The following is a 19,298-nucleotide window of genomic DNA, read 5'->3' on the forward strand; positions in this document are numbered from 1 at the left end:
AGAAAAATAGCCACAAGCTGTTGAGTAATTCTCTTGGGCTCACCACCCAGACGTGGGTACTGAGGCACTGTGCCATGCTGTCTCATGATCATGGTGGAGGTGTGCAGTGGTGAAGGGGTCCGCATTTCTAGTCAGGAACACACACAAATCCCGGAGGAGGGCATAGTGATGGTGAACGGAATACTACCTTCCTCCGAGGATGGTGAGGAAGTGCTAGGGATTGCCTGGGCCGGTGGAAGGGCCCCGTGCATGTACACCAGAGGCACAGGTTCTGGGTACCAGGTTACCTGGGCAGTGGCCAACTGCAGGAAGTAATGGACCAGGTCCTTGGCGTTGTACTCAGGGCTGAGTGGGTCCTCCACAAAGGGCCTGTCGGCACACAGCGTGTCCCAGCACAGACCATCCGGTGGGTTGTAAATGTTGGGGAGCACACCTGTGGGCCGCACCAGGCTCAGAGGTGGCCCTACCCCCTAGACCTGCCAGGCCCCACAGGGGACGGACTTCAGAATTTGCGGGGCCCAATGCAAAGTGCAAATGCTGGGCCCTTGTTCCTAAATTATTAAGAATTTCAAGACAATGACAGCTGGCTATAAAACCAAGCCCAGGGCCCTTCTGAGCGTGGGGGCGGCCCTCTCCCTACTCCACCCCCTTACTGGTGAAGAGGTCCGCGGCGGGGGGCTTCAGGCTGGCGCTGGCCCGCCACACCTGCTCCATTTCCATCTTCTCCTTCCGCGTGCTCTTGTCTTGATAATCCAGGCGTCCGAAGAAGAAGCCGTCAAAACCCATCTGGAGGTGGGGCAGGATGAGGAACGGGATGGGAGAGCAGGAGAGAGAAGGATAAATAAGGGCCTAGCCCTCTCCTCACCAACCGCCACCCCCCCTTTAGAGCACGGATAGAAAAACCAGGTCTAAAACCAGGGAGGCCCTCCAGTTCATTTTGAACTTGGGGAGGGTCGGAAGTCCTGTGGGAGCGCCGGGAGGGAGCTAGTCCAACGCTAGAACCCACCTCCACCTTCTGCAGCTCAAGGAGGCCTTACCCTTTCCGCAGCCTAAGCACGGGAAGGAGGCGGGGTCATAGCACAGGTAATGAAGCCTGCGGAAAAACGGCAGGCCATCGCCTGCCACCCCACTTGGGGAGGAGCCAGGATCAGAGTAGACGGGGTGGAGTCGGGGATGGGGAGGAGCCAGCTGGACATGAGGGTGTGTGTCGGGGGGCGGGGGTTAGCCTAGGCTGGGGCAGAGCAGGGTCAAGGCCAGAGCAGAAAAGGAATGGGATTCACAGGTCACCCAAGAGGCAGGGTCTCGAGGCACCAGAGGGCCAGGGGCAGGGCCTGGTCCGAGTGAACTTTCAGGGAAGGGAGGGGCTTGAGTGATCGGGGGAGGAGTCAGAGGGAATGAAGGGGCTGGCCCAAGAGGCCAGGAAAAGACCTGCGCGAACAGCGAGGCCTGCTCCCTAGAGTGGCCGAAGGGGTCGATGTGCCAGGCCACACGGGGGCGCCCGTCGCTGCCAAACGTGTCCTCGAGGAAGCGCAGCCCGAGTGTCATCTGGTCGATGATGGCTCCGTAGTGGGTGGCCGCCTCATCGTTCATCACCCAGCCACCATTGGCAAACTCTAGGCGTCCTGTGCCGGGAGGGGCAAAGTCCAAGTCAGCGGTCAGGGCGAGGAGTGGGGCCGGGGTTGGTGATGCCGGGGACGAGAAGACCTGCCTGCATGCCCAGGCCTGAGAGGCGAAGAGGGGTCACCCCCAGGCCAGTGTAGAGAGATACGGAACAGAAGGCCTCCTGGCATGGCAGACTTTCCAGAGGATTCACTGGAGGTGGGGCCTTACAGGACGCACAGGAGTTCTCCAAATACAGAGAAATTCCAGGCAGGTGCAGCCACATACAGGCAGCACTTGGTATGATAAAAATCGCAGAAGCCAGAGTAGTAGAAACAGAATCTGGGCTGGGTTTCCTCTTTTCACTTCCTTAGGGCAGGCTCACCCTGGCGCACCAGGTTCCGCACCATTTCCTGCGTTGTGTTTGTCTGCTGTCGCCACCAACGGGAGAAGAAAGCGATTTCCACATAGATGAAGCGGCGGGTGGGCTCCGCCAGCAGGGAAGAGATGACCGAGTCTAGGATGTACTGCACGCCCGCGTGCTGGACATCATTCTGGACTGTGGGAATAGGGGTCAGGCAGTCAGGGACCACAAAGCCAAGGGGCATATTCCTAGACACAGGAGCCCAAGCTGGGCATTGCCCCCACCCTAATGTCCAGGGCTGAAAAAGAATTCGAGGGGCTCCGAGGGGCCATGGGAGTCCTAGGGGTCAGTCCCCACCCTCTACTCACTGCCATAGAAGTACTGGTCCACCGTCTTGAGCCAGCCCACGTCATCATGTGTGTGGGCCACCAGGTGCACATTCAGCATGTCCGGCTCCACCTTGGGGCATGTCTGCACAGGGACCCCAAACACAAACACACATACCCTGTCAGTAACCCCAAGGTTAAGAGGCAGGCTGCAGTGGGGCGTTGGGGAGGACATAAGGTGAGCCTTGATTTAGAGGCAAGTGACTCAGGTGGGGCCAGGCCCTCCCAGGGAGGACACACAGAGTTGTGTCACAGATGCAACTCCCACCTGACACAACTTCTCAGAGCACCTCTCATTCACACCCTGGGGAAATAATAGTAGTAGCTAATGTTTATTAAGCATTTGCAAATAGCAAGCAGTCAGCCTGCGGGGTGGGGGCGATATTATCTCCAGTTTTCAGATAAGAACACTGAGGATCAGAGGGTGAAGTGACTTGGCCAAGATCACGCAGCCAGGAAGTGGAGGAGCCAAGCTAGAACTTCAGGAACCTGACTCCCAGCTCTCCACCAGTCCTCGCCACACATACAGCTGCTCGCCCGCTCACGTCCACTCACACAGGCAAATGCATGCAAAGTCCAGAAGCAAGGGAAGCAGACACACAGCCCCATTCTCAGACACGCACAGCCAGACTTCTCAGTGACACAAAGCATGCACTCAGACCACACTGTCATATTAGCAACCTATCACTAGGCGGCCACAAAACAGACCCACCCACACCTCCGGACCCTACTGGAGGCTTCACTCTGGCTCTTGTACATTTCCGCTCGCTGGCCGCGCTCACCTGGTATCCCGCGGCCCAAGCGCTGGGCGTCGCCAGCAACAACAAAAAGAGAAAGGAGAGAGGCGGGAGCGGTGGCCACAGCGCCCAGGAGCTCGTCCGGGACCCCGCCGCACCCTGGCCGCCGCCAGCGCGGACCCCCGAAGACCGCGCGTCAGCGCCCATGGCTCTGACGTCGCCCCCGCCGCCACCGCCGCCGCCTCCGCCTCCCGGGGGTTCCCGGGCCTGGCTGGGGCCGGGTAAACGCCCCGCCTCCAGAACCCGGCTTAGCCAATGGGCACCGGCGGGGCGGGGCTAGGGAGTGGCCCGGCGCGTCACGAGACCAAGGCGGTAGCTCCGGGTACTGCTGGGGGCAATGCGGGAGCTAGGCGCGCAAGGAGGCGCGTCCCGCTCTCGGGGTACTGGTTCGGCCAGAGGAGCCTTTAGCCTCTCGTAGCCTCCATGTGGACTTCGAGTGCCCTTTTGTCCCCCTGGGCGCAGAGGTCTCAGATTTTCCTACGGATGCTGTGTTTGCCTTGGAGGTAGAGTATGTGCCTAGGATCCTAGGGTATTCCGTTGACTTTCTGGGCTACGGTACGCGAGGGACCTAGCTTGGCTAGGAACAGAGATTAATGGGGGCTCTGTTCTGTCCTATGCATGGAGACGTAAAGTAACCGCCGTTACGGCGCTGGGGAGGGGCGGCATCCAGCCTTGTTCGAGAGATACCGGTGTCCTCTGATGAGAAGCGAGAACATGGCAGTGGGGGAGAACTCAGTCTTTCATGCCTTCCCCCAGTCCCTACCAGTCCATCCGATTTGCTGACAATACCCCCATTCCTCTGATAAGAAAACCAAAGCACAGATTCCTTAGATCAGCAGGGCTGTCTGCTGAGTTGCCAGAGGGCAGGGATCACTGTTCAGTCTCTGGCAGCTGCCTTAAGGCTGGAGTCTTGTGAAATAAGCAAGTGAACTAACCAAAAGCCTCCAGACTGGGGACCCCACCCAAGCCTGACTGAGTGGAGGAACTGGAGCCCTTCCGACTGTTATGACAATGCACAGAAGGAGAGAGAGGTCTCAGAGAACAACCAGAATGCAAAAATTTATTAACTGGTTTCAACAAGAAAATGAGTGGATACACCTAGAAACATGGATAGTATCTCCCCCAACAGCAGGCAGGGTGGGGAAGGAAGGCAGGAGGGGAAGGCCTAGGAGATTCCCCTCTCTGCTCCAGCAAAGGGGGATCCCAAGGACAGGGCCAGGTTCCTTCCAGCCAGCTGCAGGCCCCAAGACTACCTCACCCAGGGAAGCCCAGGACTGCAGCTGAGGGCAGGAGGCTGAGCAGCCACAGGCCAGGCCTAGGGTGTAAGGTGGATAGAGGGGTCCAGGATGTGACCCCTCTAGGCTGACATCACCAGGGGGGCGTCATGGGCTGAGGGTTCTGCAGATATGACATCACCACGGCAGAGATGGACAGCCTGAGATGGGAGAGAGGTGTCAGTCCAGGATGGATAGGCTTGGGGTCCCCTTCCCCTCACCCAGGAGTCCCTCCCTCTCCAGATCCAGCCTCACATGAAGCTACTCATCATCTGCTTAGTGTCCTCAGAGCTCCGGGAGTTGGCAAAGCTGATGAAGGAGCAGTAGACAGCGACCCAAGCGCACCACTTCAGCTGGAAGAGGTAGGTGGATGGGTGGGTTAGGTCGGTGAGAGGCACCCCAATGAGCCCCCACAAGGGCCATTCCCAGGCACCGGTTCCAACCCCATTTCCACCTGATGCAGCTCAAACCCTGAGCCCCAGGAGTCTCAGTTCCAGACCCCCATAGTTAACTCCAGGTACCCCAGTTCTGGTCCTACTCCGTCCTGCATCTCTGACCCCACCATGTCCCCTCAGGCCTAAGGAGCCTGGCCCTTGACATCCCCCATCGTGCTACGGACCCCACATTTTCTCCACCAGTCCCCACCAAGTTGCATTAAAGCCTGGCCCCACCCTCAGACTGACATCCTAAGTGCCACCCTGACCCGGACACCTGGCTTCCCTGACAGCTCTAGCCTTCTTCACCCAGCATCACCCCAGCCCTGCCCCCTCAGCACTGGTCCTGCTTCATTCTGAATCCACGCCTTCCCCACTGTCAGGCGGAGCTACAGGGAAGGAAACTCAGCCCTGCCCACCTTGAGCATGAGGCCACACATGCTGAAGATCATGCCGAGCAGGTTCATGTAGTCTGGTGTTGGGTCATCCAAGGCTGGGTTACACTCGCTCGGCGGGGGCTTGTACCTGCAGCAGGGTCAGGGGTGCTCAAGCTCTGCTCCCAGGATGGGCAGGTGCTCCCCTGGGCCTCCAACCCACAATGTGGGGCCCATTCCCATTGTTAAAAATAAAACCACAGGCCCAAAATGGAGTCACTTATGCTAGGCCATCCCACTAAACTGGGGCTTAGTACCCTCACCTAATTGGAGCTTCAGCCTCCCCCAGAAATGCAGTCTTAACCAGTCAGTCAGGAATTTTCTGGTCAGTACCAATGAGGTAGTCTGTCACATGGGCCCCTCTCACCTCTCCATCCCCCAAAGGAAGAGGTAACCCACCTAATAAGACCCTTTTTTCCCAAAAAGGAGGTGACTTAATCTGAAATAATCCTTTTTTCTGTTTATGACTTCCTTGTCCTGTCTTTAAAAACCTTTCCCTTTCTGTAGCCCTTTAGAGCTCCCCTCTACTTGCTAGATGAGATGTTGCCTGATCCAAGAAGCCTTCAATAAAGTCAATTAGATCTTTAAAATTTACTCAGTTGAATTTTGTTTTTTCAACAGATCTGGTGGCAGCGACAGGATCCAAAGTGAACCTGACAGCATTCGGGGACAACGAGAAACATAAGCATGGTACCCATGAACCCCTTTTTGAGTCCACTGTCTTTCTCACTGTTTCGGGGGGCCATGGGTAAGTTCCTCTCAGTTCTGAGCTCTGCTCTCTTTGTGTCACTCCCAATCTAATTGGCTTTCCAGCCAGTTCCCCATTTGTCTGGAATCACTAGTTCCACGTTGGGAGCTGCTGGTAGTTCGGACCACAGTTCTTCATTCGGTTGGAAACCCCCACCCTTGGCTCTGTTCCCAGATTCCATGTTAGGAACTACTGGCGGTATGGTCTGCTGTTCCCCATTTATTTGGGATCCTTTCCCAGATTCCACGTTGGGCACTGCTGGTGGCAGCTGCGGTTCCCCATTCGTTTGGAATCAGCCCACAATCCCCATTTGGGGTCTGCTGGTTCAATCCTTTCCCCCAGCCCCAGGTTCTGTGTAGACAGTTGGTGGTGGTGTGCACAGGGCCTTTTTCTTGGCCAGGCCGCAGTAACTGGTTACAGCTGGAATGTTAAGGTATTCATGTTTGTCTGTCTTGCTTTGTGTAGATAAAGCCAGCTAAGAGAGATGGGAGCTTTCACCTTTAATGAATCAAGCATGCCACCCATCAGCACACCTGCCTTTTTTATGTCTAAGAACTATAATCCCAAAAGCTGTAAATATCTACAAAAATGGCAAAATATTACTAAAAACAACCTAGAATTACAGTGGCCACTGTGGGGAATATGTCAGTGAGACAAGATTGTTTATTTCAGAAGTGCCCTTGAGGGACTTCCCTGGTGGCACAATGGTTAAGAATCCGCCTGCCAATGCAGGGGACACGGGTTCGAGCCCTGGTCCGGGAAGATCCCACATGCCGCGGAGCAGCTAAGCCCGTGCACCACAACTAGTGAGCCTGAGCTCTAGAGCCCGCGAGCCACAACTACTGAGCCCACGCACTGCAACTACTGAAGCCCGAGAGCCTAGAGCCCATGCTCCACAACAGGAGAAGCCACCACAATGAGATGCCCACACACTGCAATGAAGAGCAGCCCCCGCTGTCCACAATTAGAGAAAGCCCGCACGCAGCAATGAAGACCCAATGCAGCCAAAAAACAAATAAATAAATTTATTACACTGCAATGAAGAGCAGCCCCCACTGTCCACAATTAGAGAAAGCCCGCACGCAGCAATGAAGACCCAATGCAGCCAAAAAACAAATAAATAAATTTATTTTTTAAAAAAAAGTGCCCTTGAAAGTGAAGGTTTCCAAATTAAGCAAACAGAATGAGATACCTATTTTCATTGGTATATGGAAGCTTCCAAAAGGCTTCAAGTTTCCAAAATAGCTTCATTAAAAGATGGGTTACAAAAAGGCTAATGAAAAATCAAAAACACAAGAAGTACCTAAAACAAAAAAGGATAGGGCTGACATGACTCCTAATGCTCTCCTCTCTTCTTTTTTTTTTTTTATAAGGCTTTTTTTTTTTTTGCTGCGTTGGGTTTTCATTGCTGCACACGGGCTTTCTCTAGTTGCAGAGAGCAGGGGCTACTCTTCGTTGCGGTGCGTGGGCTTCTCGTTGTGGTGGCTTCTCTTGTTTTGGAGCACGGGCTCTAGGCTCGCGGGCTCAGTAGTTGTGGCGCACGGGCTTAGTTGCTCCGCAGCATGTGGGATCCTCCCGGACCAGCGCTCGAACCCGTGTCCCCTGCACTGGCAGACGGATTCTCAACCACTGTGCCACCAGGGAAGCCCCTCCTTCTTTACCTGAGTACTCATGTTTTACTGATTTTCTTTCTGAACTGCTTTTCCACTCTGAAGGGACTATTCAACAGTTACCATGTAAGAGAGAACTACCCAAGGTTGCAGACGAACCTCCTCGGGTATCTTTCACTCTTTGGTCAAAGATGGAACTAAGGGCCATAGTTAAGGCATTTCCTAAACCTAGGGAGGAACCCCAAAAGTTCTTTGAAGAATCTGGAGTCATTATCAGGGCCTCGACCCCAGGCTGCAAAATCTTTATCAGCTTGTGCACATGAAGGTAGGACGTGGTGAAGCACCAAATGGACACAGGAAGCAAAATGGCAAAACCCAGAGGATGATCTTCAAGATCCTCAACCAGAAAAAGCTGGCAAAACAGCACCTGACCTTTTATAAGCCATTCCTAGAATCTTTCCTACCCCAACTGATCGGTCTATTATTCAAACATGCAAACCAAAGAAAGATGAATCGGGCCAACTTTAAGGCACACTTGGAAGCCCTCCTCCTATGGTGTTCCGGTCCCATATAAAAGAGTCACTCAACCTGCTCTTAGCTGCCCTATTTGCAAATAGATTATCTCCTGAGATTAGTGCATTGAGAAAAAGACAGAAAATAGGATGGGGAGACCACCAGTCTGATGGAGCCAGTGACCATAGCTGAGCACTTTGAAACGACCTTAGAGCAAGACCACAAGCAAAAATTTTCCAAGTTGTTGGCCTTACAGGTACAAAAGCTCCAAGGCCAGAGACCTAACATAACGCCCTCCTAGGGGTCCACCATCAAAATGCTGGCCTGAGGCCCAATGTCTCACATGTAATCAACTGGGACACTGGAAACAACGACTGTCCTCAAAGGTCTTATGCAAATTCTTCAACTTGAGTGCCCCACATCTACCCCCTCAGTATTCCGAGGGATTCTCCAGTAACCTGTTATCAGTAATTCCCTTAAACAGCCAAGGGGAAACTAAAATTAAAATTAATGGGAAACCCTGCCAAATTCCAGTCGATAATAGAGCTACACTTTCTACTTTTATTTATTTATTTATTTATTTTTTAGTTGCAGCATGCAGCCTCTTAGTTGCGGCACGCGTGCGGGATCTAGTTCCCTGACCAGGGATCAAACCCGGGCCGCCTGCATTGGGAGCGTGGAGTTTACCCACTGGACCACCAGGGAAGTCCCTACACTTTCTACTTTAAACCCCACTCCCATAGGACAACAAATCCCTCAGAGTGAAAAAGAGGTTTCCTTAGTAGAAGTATCTAATAAACGTTCAGAGAGAATTTCTACCTCAACCAATACAAATGACTCTGGGACCTTTGACTGAAAAGCATTCTTTTTTGCTATGTGACATAGCCCTGGTCAATCTATTAGGTAGAGATCTGCTTTCTAAGTTAAAAGGGCTAATACATTTTGTTTCCAATGGAGACCTCACCGTAAAATTTCCTGACCAACCTGAACCTGATGTTCTTTTACGTTCTTACAACCTGTCCTTGACATAGAAGAGGAAGGATTCCAACAAAAGTCCCCAAACTTAATTGAGGTGCCCAAAAACCTGTGGGTTATTTCTAATACTGACACTGGGAAAATAAAAAGTACAGAGCCTATAAAGATTCAGAGACACATAACTAAACCTCTTTCTCAATTACCTCAATATCCACTAAAGCCTGAAGCCACACAAAGCCTCACACCCGCAACAGAAGATCTCATCTCCCAGGGGGTAATCATGCCCTGTATTAGCCCCCATGACACACAGATCCTGCCAGCCTGGAAACCTAATGGGTGAGGATGGAGATTTTTCCAGAACTTAAGAGTTTTTTTTCCTTTTTCCCCCCAGGGAAAGGTTTTTTTTGTTTGTTTGTTTTAGTTTTTATTGGAGTAGAGTTGATTTACAATGTTGTGTTAGTTTCTGCTGTACAGCAAAGTAAATCAGTTATATATGTTCACATATCCACTCTTTTTTAGATTCTTTTCCCATTTAAGTCTTTACAGAGTATTGAGTAGAGTTCCCTGTGCTATACAGTAGGTCCTTATTAGTTATCTATTTTATATATAGTAGTGTGTATTTGTCACTTCCAATCTCCCAATTTATCCCTCCCCTCAGGACTTAAGAGCTATTAACGAGATAGTTATTCCCCATTTCCCAGTTGTCGCAAACCCAGAACACCCTTTTGTCATGAGTGACACCAGACTCAAAATGGTTCACTGTTGTAGACCTTGGTTCAGCCTTTTTCAGCACCCCTGTAGACCCCAACAGCTGATATCTGTTCGCCTTAAGTTGGAACAATCAGCAATACACCTGGACAGTCATGCCTCAAAGGCTCACCGAGGCCCCATCTTATTTCTCCCAAGTGCTCCACCAAAATGTAAGGACCCGCCAGTCCCGGGGAAATCAACTCTTTTTCAATAGGCAGACGACCTCTTGCTGTGCTCAGTAACCAAAGAGGCATCCATAAAAGACTCCATGTATCTGCTGCAACAGTTAGCTGAGAAGCGATGGAAGAAATTTTCACATATTGAGGTATGGGGAAGTCATCCTAGCTCATACATGACAGGGCCTGAACTTTTTTTTTTATTATTAATTTATTTATTTTGGCCGCACCGCGTCTTAGTTACAGCATGTGGGATATTCGTTGCGGCATTTGGACTTCTCAGTTGCAGCATGCATGTGGGATCTAGTTCCCCAACCAGGGATCAAACCCGGGCCCCCTGTACTGGGAGCTTGGAGTCTTACCCACTAGACCACCAGGGAAGTCCCCTGGGCTTGAACTTTTTGCTAATTAGAACAGACCGTCTTGTGGCCTGTCAAACAGACATTGTACCTCTGCTTTAACCATTAAAACAGACAAAAAAAGGAATACAGTTATCAGACTGTTCAGAATGTCCACTTTGAAGATAGGGATAAATGTCCATTCACCCCACCCCTAAGATGCCAATGCATCAACTCCTTTGAAGATGAGGTTCCCTTCCCCAAAACTAAGGTCATGCCCACTCACTGTGTATGTGCTAATCTGTCTCTTGAAACCTCAAAGGAATTTACCCCGTTATGTTTGCTGTTTGTTCTTTGTTGTGACAAGACAGAACTGTGCTTCAGGCATCCAAATGGAGCCGGGTGGTCATTGTGGATGTGGATATATTCCTGCATCACTGAGAACTTGAACTTTCTGAACTGTATCAAACTTAACTACACCACTAGCTATTCTCAAGACAATATCTGCTAGCAGCTGCCAACTGCAACCTTATGGTCTCAAGATCTCCCACTGTAACTATACAGCCACTTCAGACCCCAACCAACCCTTGCTTGACAGGCACCCTTACTTCTTGCCAGTTCCAGTTATAACTCCTTTTTTTTTGTTTTTGGCTGCACCTCGTGGCATGTGGTACTTCCCTGACCAGGGATCAAACCAGTGCCCCTTGCAGTGGAAGGGTGGCATCTTAACCACTGGACCACCAGGGAAGCCCCAATTATAATTCTTGACAAACAAGTTATGTAACTGCAGTTTTTGCCGATATAAGCCTCTGCCATTTTGTAGTCTGGCAAAACACAATTCAAGGGCTTCTTGAATCTGTGTTTCCTGGGCTACAGTCCCCAGTTCGGCTTGAATAAAATCCTTTTTTTATTTTTTATTTTTATTTATTTATTTATTTTTGCGGTACGCGGGCCTCTCACTGTTGTGGCCTCTCCCGTTGCAGAGCACAGGCTCCGGACGCGCAGGCTCAGCGGCCATGGCTCATGGGCCTAGCTGCTCCACGGCATGTGGGATCCTCCCAGACCGGGGCACGAACCCATGTGCCCTGCATTGGCAGGCGGGACAGTCATGCCTCAAAGGCTCACCGAGGCCCCATCTTATTTCTCCCAAGTGCTCCACCAAAATGTAAGGACCTGCCAGTCCCGGGGAAATCAACTCTTTTTCAATAGGCAGACGACCTCTTGCTGTGCTCAGTAACCAAAGAGGCATCCATAAAAGACTCCATGTATCTGCTGCAACAGTTAGCTGAGAAGCGATGGAAGAAATTTTCACATATTGAGGTATGGGGAAGTCATCCTAGCTCATACATGACAGGGCCTGAACTTTTTTTTTTATTATTAATTTATTTATTTTGGCCGCACCGCGTCTTAGTTACAGCATGTGGGATATTCGTTGCGGCATTTGGACTTCTCAGTTGCAGCATGCATGTGGGATCTAGTTCCCCAACCAGGGATCAAACCCGGGCCCCCTGTACTGGGAGCTTGGAGTCTTACCCACTAGACCACCAGGGAAGTCCCCTGGGCTTGAACTTTTTGCTAATTAGAACAGACCGTCTTGTGGCCTGTCAAACAGACATTGTACCTCTGCTTTAACCATTAAAACAGACAAAAAAAGGAATACAGTTATCAGACTGTTCAGAATGTCCACTTTGAAGATAGGGATAAATGTCCATTCACCCCACCCCTAAGATGCCAATGCATCAACTCCTTTGAAGATGAGGTTCCCTTCCCCAAAACTAAGGTCATGCCCACTCACTGTGTATGTGCTAATCTGTCTCTTGAAACCTCAAAGGAATTTACCCCGTTATGTTTGCTGTTTGTTCTTTGTTGTGACAAGACAGAACTGTGCTTCAGGCATCCAAATGGAGCCGGGTGGTCATTGTGGATGTGGATATATTCCTGCATCACTGAGAACTTGAACTTTCTGAACTGTATCAAACTTAACTACACCACTAGCTATTCTCAAGACAATATCTGCTAGCAGCTGCCAACTGCAACCTTATGGTCTCAAGATCTCCCACTGTAACTATACAGCCACTTCAGACCCCAACCAACCCTTGCTTGACAGGCACCCTTACTTCTTGCCAGTTCCAGTTATAACTCCTTTTTTTTTGTTTTTGGCTGCACCTCGTGGCATGTGGTACTTCCCTGACCAGGGATCAAACCAGTGCCCCTTGCAGTGGAAGGGTGGCATCTTAACCACTGGACCACCAGGGAAGCCCCAATTATAATTCTTGACAAACAAGTTATGTAACTGCAGTTTTTGCCGATATAAGCCTCTGCCATTTTGTAGTCTGGCAAAACACAATTCAAGGGCTTCTTGAATCTGTGTTTCCTGGGCTACAGTCCCCAGTTCGGCTTGAATAAAATCCTTTTTTTATTTTTTATTTTTATTTATTTATTTATTTTTGCGGTACGCGGGCCTCTCACTGTTGTGGCCTCTCCCGTTGCAGAGCACAGGCTCCGGACGCGCAGGCTCAGCGGCCATGGCTCATGGGCCTAGCTGCTCCACGGCATGTGGGATCCTCCCAGACCGGGGCACGAACCCATGTGCCCTGCATTGGCAGGCGGACTCTCAACCACTGCACCACCAGGGAAGCCCATCCTTTTTTTTAAAAAAATGAATTTATTTATTTGGTTTTTTTTTGGCTGTTTTGGGTCTTCGTTGCTGTGCGTGGGCTTTCTCTAGTTGCGGCGAGCGGGGGCTACTCTTCGTTGCGGTGCACGGGCTTCTCATTGTCGTGGCTTCTCTTGTTGCAGAGCACGGGCTCTAGGCACGTGGGATTCAGTAGTTGTGGCACGTGGGCTCAGTAGTTGTGGCAGACGGGCTTAGTTGCTCTGCGGCATGTGGGATCTTCCCAGGCCAGGGATCGAACCCATGTCCCCTGCATTGGCAGGCAGATTCTTAACGACTGCGCCACAAGGGAAGCCCTAAAATTCTTATTATAGGTTGGTTGTTGATTATTTCCACTGACAAAAGGGACATAAACTCTCCAAGGAAAAATTACAATTATCTCTATATACTGTTCATTACCTAGTGCTGAAGGAACCCAGCTATCTCCAAAAAGGATTAGGCTAAACCAAGAATGTCCTATGCCTATAACTAAGCGACAGCTTTGTGGATTTCTAGACTTAATTGGCTATTGTAGACTATGGGTTCCTAATTTTTCTCTATTGGCTTTCCCACTCTATGAACTTAATAAACTTTTAGTCCCTGAGCCCCTTCCTAGGGAAGATAAACATAAGCAGGCTTTTCTAAGACTAAAACAAGTGCTGTAAGAACCGCCAGCCCTAGGCCTACCTAATTACTCAAAACCTTTCACCTTATTCGTGCATGAAAGACATAAGCAAGCCCTGGCAATGCACACACAAGAGCATAGCAATAAACATAGCCTGTTTCCTATCACAGCATATAACTGGATTCAGTTGCCAGTCCCTATACCAACTGTCTTAAGACTATAGCTGGAGCTGCAAAGTTAGTAGGAGCCTCAGCAGATCTAACCCTAGGTAATGGCATTTATTTACAAACTCCTCATGCCATCCAAAGTCTTCTTAACTCTGAAATGACTCAACATTTCTCTGCAAGCAGGTTAACCTCCTATGAGATCCTTCTGCTTCCACTACCTACTCAACATCTTAAATGCTGCAACGTCCTTAACCCTGCTACATCACGACCCCTGCCTGACAAAGGTGAGCCCCATGATTGCCAGGTAAGAACATCCTGATCGGGGCTTCCCTGGTGGCGCAGTGCTTGCGAGTCCGCCTGCCGATGCAGGGGACGCGGGTTCGTGCCCTGGTCCGGGAGGATCCCACATGCCGCGGAGCGGCTGGGCCCGTGAGCCATGGCCACTGAGCCTGCGCGTCCGGAGCCTGTGCTCCGCACCGGGAGAGGCCACGGCAGTGAGAGGCCCGCATACCGCAAAAAAAAGAGAGAACATCCTGATCTAATCTTGCTGATGGGTCCTACTCTAAAAATGAAAAAGGGATACTTTGTTTCCAAGCTGGTTATGATATTACTAACCAATATGAATAACTTGAAAGAGAAACTTCCCACAAACTACAGCAGCAAGTTATCAGATGACAGACTGTTAATATTTATACCAATAGCTGGTATGCCTTTGGGGTCATCCATGATTTGGGGATGTGATGGAAACAAAGGGGTTTTCTTATGTCCTCTGGGCCCCCAATCAAAAATGGGCTACAGGGCTTCCCTGGTGGTGCAGTGGTTAAGAATCCACCTGCCAATGCAGGGAACACAGGTTCAAGGCCCGGTCCGGGCAGAACATGCCTCGGAGCAACTAAACCCGTGCGCCACAACTACTGAGCCTGCGCTCTAGAGCCCACGCCCCTAAAACCTGTGCTCTGCAACAAGAGAAGCCACTGCAGTGAGAAGCCCGCATACCGCAACAAAGAGCAGACCCCACTCGCCACAACTAGAGAAAGCCCGCGCACAGCAACAAAGACCCAACACAGCCAAAAATAAATAAATAAATAAATGTTTTTTTAAATGATGAAAAAAATCCATTTATTTAAAAAAAGAAAGGGCAACAAATAAACTACCTTCTTATTGCTATTCTCTTACCTTCTGAAATTGCTGTCATTAAAATTGAGGTTCAGACCAAAAGGACTGAACCTGAGTTCCAGGAATGCCCTAGCTGACTTTCATGCAAAGACAGCATCAACAGAGTCTATAAATATTATGGCACTGGGAATTCCCTGGTGGTCCAATGGTTAAGACTGGGTGCTTTCACCGTGGTAGCCCAGGTTCAGTCCCTGGTCGGGGAGCTAAGATCTCGCAAGCCGCACGGAGCAGCCAGTAAATAAGTAAATAAGGCACATATGGATGAAGACCATTCTGCTTCAGCAAAAAATGACCCCTCATTGCCTGACTGTGGCCATCCTGATGTCCTCGTAACATGGCACCAGTCTGGTCCTGAACAGAGACATTTTTTTTAAATTTTTTTTTTTTTTCTTTTTTGGCAACACCATGGGCGGCTTGTGAGATCTCAGTTCCCCCGCCAGGGAGTGAATCCTGGCCCTCGGCAATGAAAGCACAGAGTCCCAACCACTGGTCTGCCAGGGAATTCCCTGAACAGAGAAATTAAGATGCACAAACAATGGTTGTAAATTAAATGAACAGTCAGGGCTATGGGAAACCCAGGATGGCCACTTGGTTCTTCCCAGCTCCACGGCAAACCCCATTTTTCAGTTTTTGCATCCCTTCACCCAACACAGTGCATTTAAGATGACTCACATGATGAATAGACATTGGTGGGGAGACACAAAATTACAAAAACAGTTTACCACCAATGTTTGACCTGTCAGGTCCATAACCCTGGAAAAACTATTTTTGTTCCCCGAGGCCTCAGACCTCCTCCCTCTGGACCCTCTGAGCACCTACAGCTGGATTTCATTCAACTGCCACCTAGTATGGGTTATCAGTAAGCTCTTGTTATCATATGTATGTTTTCAGGATGGGTTGAAGCCTTCCCTTGCCACAAGGCTGATGCCCTCACAATGGAAAAGAAGCTGTTAGAAAATGTGTTTACCAGGCGAGGTATACCTTCCGCAATCTCCAGTGATTGAGGCACCGACTTCACTGGGCAAACCAGACAAGCCTTAATGAAAACCGTGCAAACTTCTTGGAATTATCACTTTCCCTATCACCCTCAATCATCAGGCAAGGTAGAGAGAACTAATGGGATCCTCAAAAATCTCTAAACTTGCTAAAACTAGTGGACTCCCTTGGCCTAAGGTATTGCCTCTGGCCATGCCAACTGTTCCCAGTACCCCCTGTGGAAAACAGAGACTCACTGCACAAGAAATAGTCACCAGGAGACCAGTGTCCATTGGTATACACCTTTCTGCTGATCCCTTATTATCTCATGTTAGTATGACCACCTACTATAAGTCTTTCACGTCTTATGCCTATCATCGACAGGTTAAAGAAGTCTTCCAAGATCCCGGTTCAAAGGATTCTGTTGGTCACAGTCTGGAGCCTGGTGACTGGGTATTATGGAAATGTCATCAGAGGAAGACAGCCCTCAAGCCCATTGGAAGGGAGCTCACCAAGTGCTCCTAACCACTGACACTGCTGCGAAACTAGAAGGCATTGAGCCTTGGGTACACATCTCACAGCTAAGGAAGGCTCCACCAGACATCTAGTCCTGTACAGACGCTGGAGACCTCTGAATCTAACTGATGAGGAAGAAAAGCAGCTGACATCAAGGTGGACTGCTTCTGTCCCAGACGCCAGCTATAGACCATACTTTAACTAAACGTGAAACCCTTCCCCCTTTTTCTTTTCTCTACTCTGGTATTGACCTGGAAAGATGTTTTCACCCTTCTCTCCCAGGCCACTGCTAAGGGAGGTAAGCTTTCAGACTGATGGATTTGTCAACAAAGATTCCAATCTATCCATGACACTAGAGACCCCCTGGTCCTTCCTGTGACCAATTTCTCTTCTATTCTCAAAGTCACAGCAAACTACAATCGAACCCCCTAAAAATTTCTTACGCAGTTCAACTTGTACAGCCTGAACAACCTATGCCTTGTTGTTTCCTTTCTCCCACCGTAACTTACATACTCAGTTAGACACAATTACCTAGTAAATCTCAGTGCATTTGCACCCCCATGTTCCCATGATAATCTAGATCAGATTTGCCCCCAATCACTAAGAGATCTCACCAGCAGCAACCATCTTTGCAAGGCAGTTAGAACAACACTTTACTTCAGGATGGGAGATTCTCTTCCCGTACATGCTGAAAACCTAACTGACACCTGGTTGGAATGGGTAAACGCAGTAATTCCTGTGACTGAATCCATTAACAGTACCTACTTAACAGGAACGGTTTGTGTCCCCATAGGGTCTGTCTTTGTCCATGGTGGTTATCATTCTCTTTGGGCCTCTGAATGCCTAGATAGCCAGTGCACAGGGGGCAATACCTCTTAGGTTATGTAACTGGGCCCCTAACATTCCACAAGGGAACTAAGACACCTCATTGGTCAAATCCCCTGGATTTACATCATCAAGTTAAAAATAACGATGAGCGGGACTTCCCTGGTGGTCCAGTCGCTAAGACTCCACGCTCGCAAGACAGGGGGCCCGGGTTCGATCCCTGGTCAGGGAACTAGATCCCACATGCCACATGCTACAAGGAAGATCCCACATGCCGCAACTAAGACCCACCGCAGCCAAATAAGTAAATAAATAAATATTTTTTTAAAAATAACGATGAGGATTTCATGACTCAGGATTCATTTCCTTCGGCAGGGCCATCAGCCCAAGAAAGATCCTTAGATTCTCTGGCCAAAGTTGTTCTTTATAATAAAATAGCCCTTATCTTTTAGCTGAGCAAGGAGTGTCTATGCTGTGGTCAATACCACCTGCTGCACCTCGATTAACCCTTCTGGATTAGTCGAAACTCTATTATATAAAATCACTGAGCAAGCCAGTTGGCTTAAGGTGACTCCTTCAACGGGAACTTTCTTTTTTTAGCAGGGATCGAACCCATGCCTGCTGCATTGGAAGCATGGAGTCCTAACCACTGGACCCCCAGGGAATTCCCAATGGGAACTTTCTTTGACGTATTTGATTTTGCCTGATTTGGATCCTGGGGACCATGGCTCCGAAGTGCACTCCAAACATTGTGAATTATCCTGTTTATTATAATAATCTCCCTGGTGCACTTAATCTCTCAAAAGCTTTAAATGGGCCTTCCCTGGTGGCGCAGTGGTTGCGCGTCCGCCTGCCGATGCAGGGGAACCGGGTTCGCGCCCCGGTCTGGGAGGATCCCACCCGCAACGGGAGAGGCCCCAGCAGGGGGCGGCCAGCATACCACAAAAAAAAAAAAAAAAAAAAGCTTTCAATGCATACTCACTGCCACTAACCACCAAGCAAAAGATCTCCTTAAGATTCGAACATCAGAAAAGTAACAAAAAAATGACCAACTTAAAAACTGTGAACCTGAAGCCAGCCAGGACCTGTGACTATCACAGGGGTTAAGCAAAAACATCATAACCTATGGTTAGCACACAAAGGAACAAGAAAAACTGCAAGAACCTCAGACCAGTAGCTGAGAGTGGCACTCATGCCTTAAGTTTTGATCACATCTCTCAGTTAAGCTGAGAGTCTGAGTAAGGTGGGGAGGGTGGGAGGAGGGGGCACTGTTAAAGAGAAAACCACAAGCCAAAAATGGAGTCCCTTATGCTAGGCCAAGCCACCAAAGCAAGGCTCAGTACCTAATCTAACCGAAGCTTCAACCTCGTCCAGAAATGTAGTCTTAACCGGTCAGTCAGGAATTTTCTGGTCAGCACCAATGAGGTAGTCGGTCATATGGGTCCTCTCCCCTCTCCATCCTCCCAAAGGAAGACGAGGTAACCCCACCTAATAAGACCCCTTTTTCCCCGAAAGGGAAATGACCTAATCTGAAATCACCCTTTTTTCTGATTATGACTTCCTTGCCTTGCCTTTAAAAAACCTTTCCCTTTCTGTAGCCCTTTAGCGCTCCCCTCTACTTGCTGGATGGGATGCTGCCCAATTCATGAATCATTTGATAAATCCAATTATATCTTTAAATTTTATAGCTGAATTTTGTTTTTTTTGTTGTTTTTTAACACCATGACAACTAGGATCCTCACCTCAGCACTTTGTTGGGCCTCCGTGGGTCCGACATATTGTTCGCGGACATAGCGAGTCGCGCCTCTTCCGCTGCGGGAGTCTCAGCTTCCGGCGGCTTCCGGCGGCTTCCGGCATGGAAACGGAGGATGGCTTTTAGAGTAACACCCTCAGCCCTCGCGCTTCCGTTCCTCCCGGCGGGAGCTGGAACTCCCCCCATCCAGGGGACAGAGAATTCGAAGAA

At 49.8% G+C, this 19,298-nt stretch overlaps 2 protein-coding genes and 1 long non-coding RNA gene across 5 annotated transcripts; 1 reads left to right on the forward strand and 2 right to left on the reverse strand.

Moving 5' to 3' along the window:
• Nucleotides 1–32: 32 nt before the first annotated feature.
• On the reverse strand, nucleotides 33–3,344 carry MAN2B1 (mannosidase alpha class 2B member 1). The gene is made up of 6 exons (XM_028483130.2): nucleotides 3,132–3,344; nucleotides 2,332–2,434; nucleotides 1,985–2,158; nucleotides 1,429–1,622; nucleotides 654–786; nucleotides 33–433 (listed from the first exon to the last, which is right to left on the reverse strand). The coding sequence occupies exons 1-6, from the start codon at nucleotides 3,291–3,293 to the stop codon at nucleotides 132–134; spliced, it is 1,068 nt and encodes a 355-aa protein (XP_028338931.1). The 5' UTR covers nucleotides 3,294–3,344; the 3' UTR covers nucleotides 33–131.
• An 847-nt stretch (nucleotides 3,345–4,191) lies between these two features.
• WDR83OS (WD repeat domain 83 opposite strand) lies at nucleotides 4,192–19,289 on the reverse strand. The gene is made up of 4 exons (XM_007103580.3): nucleotides 19,078–19,289; nucleotides 5,274–5,379; nucleotides 4,676–4,773; nucleotides 4,192–4,581 (listed from the first exon to the last, which is right to left on the reverse strand). The coding sequence occupies exons 1-4, from the start codon at nucleotides 19,272–19,274 to the stop codon at nucleotides 4,515–4,517; spliced, it is 468 nt and encodes a 155-aa protein (XP_007103642.2). The 5' UTR covers nucleotides 19,275–19,289; the 3' UTR covers nucleotides 4,192–4,514.
• Nucleotides 4,699–18,205, forward strand: LOC102989051 (uncharacterized). 3 transcript variants are annotated; one of them, XR_003678026.2, is made up of 4 exons: nucleotides 4,699–4,782; nucleotides 5,910–6,036; nucleotides 14,024–14,127; nucleotides 16,379–18,205. It is a non-coding gene; the product is annotated as an uncharacterized lncRNA (long non-coding RNA). The 3 variants fall into 3 exon arrangements; XR_003678028.2 differs by having other exon boundaries at nucleotides 5,910–5,978; XR_003678027.2 differs by having other exon boundaries at nucleotides 5,910–5,978; nucleotides 14,027–14,127.
• Nucleotides 19,290–19,298: the final 9 nt, after the last annotated feature.

Source organism: Physeter macrocephalus, unplaced genomic scaffold (assembly GCF_002837175.3).
Source record: "Physeter macrocephalus isolate SW-GA unplaced genomic scaffold, ASM283717v5 random_7, whole genome shotgun sequence".
Taxonomy (NCBI): Eukaryota; Metazoa; Chordata; class Mammalia; order Artiodactyla; family Physeteridae; genus Physeter; species Physeter macrocephalus.